The sequence below is a fragment of the Homarus americanus genome, unplaced genomic scaffold (genome assembly GCF_018991925.1).
Source record: "Homarus americanus isolate GMGI-L3 unplaced genomic scaffold, GMGI_Hamer_2.0 scaffold46251, whole genome shotgun sequence".
Lineage (NCBI taxonomy): Eukaryota > Metazoa > Arthropoda > Malacostraca > Decapoda > Nephropidae > Homarus > Homarus americanus.
This window is the reverse complement of record NW_024757178.1, coordinates 53,965-57,500: the sequence shown is the minus strand read 5'-3', so window position 1 is coordinate 57,500 and position 3,536 is coordinate 53,965. Positions and strand designations below refer to the sequence as shown.

The 3,536-nt window shown below is 47.0% G+C and overlaps 1 protein-coding gene across 1 annotated transcript in view; it reads right to left on the bottom strand.

Annotated features, from left to right (window-relative positions):
- Window positions 1-858, bottom strand: part of LOC121857401 (dipeptidase 1-like) — a gene marked incomplete at its 3' end in the record, with an annotated part of 7,887 nt that extends 7,029 nt beyond the window's left edge. The window contains exon 1 of the mRNA XM_042353434.1: window positions 744-858. Coding sequence (XP_042209368.1) covers window positions 744-858 — 115 coding nt within the window. The remainder of the gene's footprint in view (window positions 1-743) is intronic.
- Between the last annotated feature and the right edge of the window lie 2,678 nt (window positions 859-3,536).

Sequence of the window (3,536 nt, the reverse complement as noted above, 5' to 3'; positions counted from 1 at the left end):
TTAATCTCTCCCCTCACTCTCTCCCCTCCTCTCTCCCTCACTCTCTTCCTCCTCTCCCCTCTCTCCCTCCTCTCTTACCTCACTCTTCCCTCCTCTCTCCCTCACTCTCCCCTCACTCTCTTCCCTCCCTCTCCCCTCTCTCTCCCCTCCTCTCTCTCCCCTCCTCTCTCCCCTCACTCTCTCCCCTCCCTCTCACCCCTCCTCTCCCTTCATCTCTCCCTCAATCTCTCCCCTCACTCTCTCCCCTCCTCTCTCCCCTCCCTCTCTCCCCTCAATCTCTCCTCCTCTCTCCCCTCAATCTCTCCCCTCACTCTCTCCCCTCACTCTCTCCCCTCACTCTCTCCGCTTACTGTAAATAGCCTTCCCTCAGTCTCCCTCACCAGAGTAGAGTATTCCCCTATCTTCCTCCACCTGACTACCCTCACTTTAAATGCTTCCCCCTCACTGTCCTCAATTTAGGCTTTTACCTCATTCCCCTCATCTGAGAAATTGAGATTCATTTCCCTCGTCTCTCGCCTCTTTATCTTCACCGAGGAAATTGAAGATTCTTCCTCCTGTCTCCTCCTCTCAGGTGTACTGATGCTCTCCTCACATAAGAATTGTGACGTTCCTCCGCAAGGGTAGTGGATCTCCCTCACATAAAGTTAGTGGATCTCCTCACATAAGGTTAGTGAATCTCCTCACATAAGGTTGGTGAATCTTCCCTCACATAGGGTAGTGAATCTCCCCTCATCTCTCCTTACCTGTGGAGGAGGTGACGAGGACAGTGTGGCCCAGGCTGTGTGTCATTCTCTTGTCTACGTCTATCTGTTCCAACAGTAGCTGCACCGTGTTGGTACTGAGACTCACACACGGCATGGACAGACCAGAACTGTGGGAGAGAGGATTGGTGTACAGGAGAGTAATGGATGGTGCATGGTATGGGAAGAACTAGAGATGAGAGAGAGAGAGAGAGAGAGAGATAAGAGAAATTGAACTACAAGTAATAAAAAAATATCCTTCGTCACTTCTGAAATTAAAGCAATATGTACGAATAATAATAGTACATTTATATTCAGTTATTCCATGTGACAGTCATTCATTACACTTATTATTGATGAAGGCTTTCTTGTGTGCCATAAATAACATACATTAATAATGATTTAATAGACCTTTTCCGGCTCAGTCGCTTTGGGGCATAATTTATTCACTCCAGTCTATTATATTTTATCGAAACATTTTAGCTTTTTTTATATTATTTATTTTATTTTCCTAATTTACCTTATTTTTTGATGATTACCCTAATTACAGGTAGCCAGGCTGAGGAACAGTCTATGATCCATCTATTGTTTTTGTTGTAATTGTAAACACAAACAATAACATGGCCGGCACTACACTCGACCTCCTTCATTTCCTCAACTGTAAAGTCCGGGTTTGTGGTAATATTTATATCATTAATTTCAAACGTTAAAAAAGTGACGGAAATACAAAAAAAAAAAGTTAAGTTAATCTGCTCTCGAGTTCTCCTCTTAGTTGCCTCATTAACCAGTGTGTTGCCGAACTAACAACAATTTTGATGTAGAGCCTGAGTGTAGTGTCTTGTGTCTTCTCTTACTGTGAGGCTACTGTATACCTGAAGCAGTGGTAGTGGGGAGGAGATAGTAAATCCTTTGCAGGCAGCTTTCAGACAACACTTCAAACAACACTTGAGTAACACTTCAGGTAACACTTGAGGCAACACTTCAGGCATCATTTCAGGCAACACCAGGCAACACTTGGGCAACATTTCAAACAACACTTCAGGCAACACTTCAGGCAACACTTCAGAGCCCTTAACTGAATGTTCTGGTTGTGTTAGATAATATTGATATAATCTGAAATGTATTGCGGGTTACCTGAAGGTTATGCACCCTAAGCTTATTTTGCCATATTAACACCCTTAGCTTCCCTGGTGGGGTTGGGTTGAGGTTAAGTGAGATTAGTTTGAATAGTTTGAGGTCAGACTAGGTGGTGGGTTGGGTTAGGTTGGGCTAGGTTAGGTTAGGTAGGTGGGTGGGTTGGTTAGGTTGGTAGATTAGATTAGGGCTAGGGCTAGGTTGGGTGGTTAGATTAGATTTGGATAGGTTTAGGTTGGGTTGGGTTCTAATTGGTTGGTTGGTTAGATTAATTAGGCTTAGGTTGGTTAGGTTAGATTGAGCAAGTTCAGTAAATATCATGAATAACAAGTAATTAATTAACGATTTAATTTATATATTCCATCTAACTTTATATAATCGATTCATACAAACATATATACATAATGTCCAGTAAACAATATATTGAACATAATTTATGGTCATTAAGTTTATACAGGGTCATTAACTATATGAATAGGTGTAAATATGAGTGAGTGAACAGGGTTTAGATAGGGAGGGAGAGGAGGAGGGGAGAGGGAGGGTGAGGAGAGGGAGGGTGGGGGAGAGAGAGGGGGGAGGGGAGAGGGAGGGGGGGTGGGAGGGGGAGAGGAGAGGAGGGAGGGGGAGTGAGGGAGAGGGAGAGGAGAGGGGGGGGGGTGGGGTGAGAGGGGAGGGAGAGGGAGGGAGGGGTGAGAGGAGAGAGAGGAGGGAGAGGGGAGGGAGGGTGGGGGAGAGAGAGGAGAGGGGGGGGGGGGGGGGGGGGGGGGAGAGAGGGGAGGAGAGGGGAGGGGAGGGTGAGAGAGAGAGAGGGAGGGGAGAGGGAGGGAGGTGGAGAGGGAGGGGGAGAGGGAGAGGAGGGAGGGTGTAGAAGAGTGAGGGAGGAGAGAGGAGGGGAGGGTGAGGAGGAGAGGAGAGGAGAGGAGGGAGGGGTTGGAGAAGAGAGAGAGAGAGGGAGAGGAGAGGGAGGGGAGGGGAGAGGGAGAGGAGAGGGAGGGTGGAAGAGGAGGAGGGAGAGGAGGGGGAGGAGGGTGAGGAGAGAGAGAGGGAGGGAGGGTGAGAAGGGGGGGAGGGAGGGAGGGAGGGTGAGAGAGAGGGAGAGGGAGGGGGAGGAGGGTGAGAAGAGAGGAGGAGGGAGGAGAGGGGGGGGGAGGGAGGATAGAGAAGGAGGAGAGTCTGAAACTTTGCTTGTGTTTATGGTTAAATATTGATATGTTGAAAAGGGATGTTATGCAGGTGTTAGTTATGTTAGAGTCTGATTTGTGTTGTTTTTCTGGCACTGTTGTTCTCATTCTGGCACTGTTGTTCTCATTCTGGCACTGTTAATCACATTCTGGCATGTTGTTCCCTATTCTGGCACTGTTGTTCTCATTCTGGCACTGTTAAACTCATTCTGGCACTGTTAATCTCATTCTGGCATTGTTTATTTTTTTTCTGGCATTGTTACCTCACTGGCACTGTTGATCTCATTCTGTCACTGTTAACCTCACTGGCACAGTTAACCTCACTCTGGCACTGTTGATCTCATTCTGTCACTGTTAACTTCATTCTGGCACTGTTAAACTCACTCTGGCACTGTTAATCACATTCGGGCATTGTTAACCTCACTGGCACTGTTTTGTTAATCAATGGACTGTTAACCTCACTGGCACTGCTCCCAAAAAT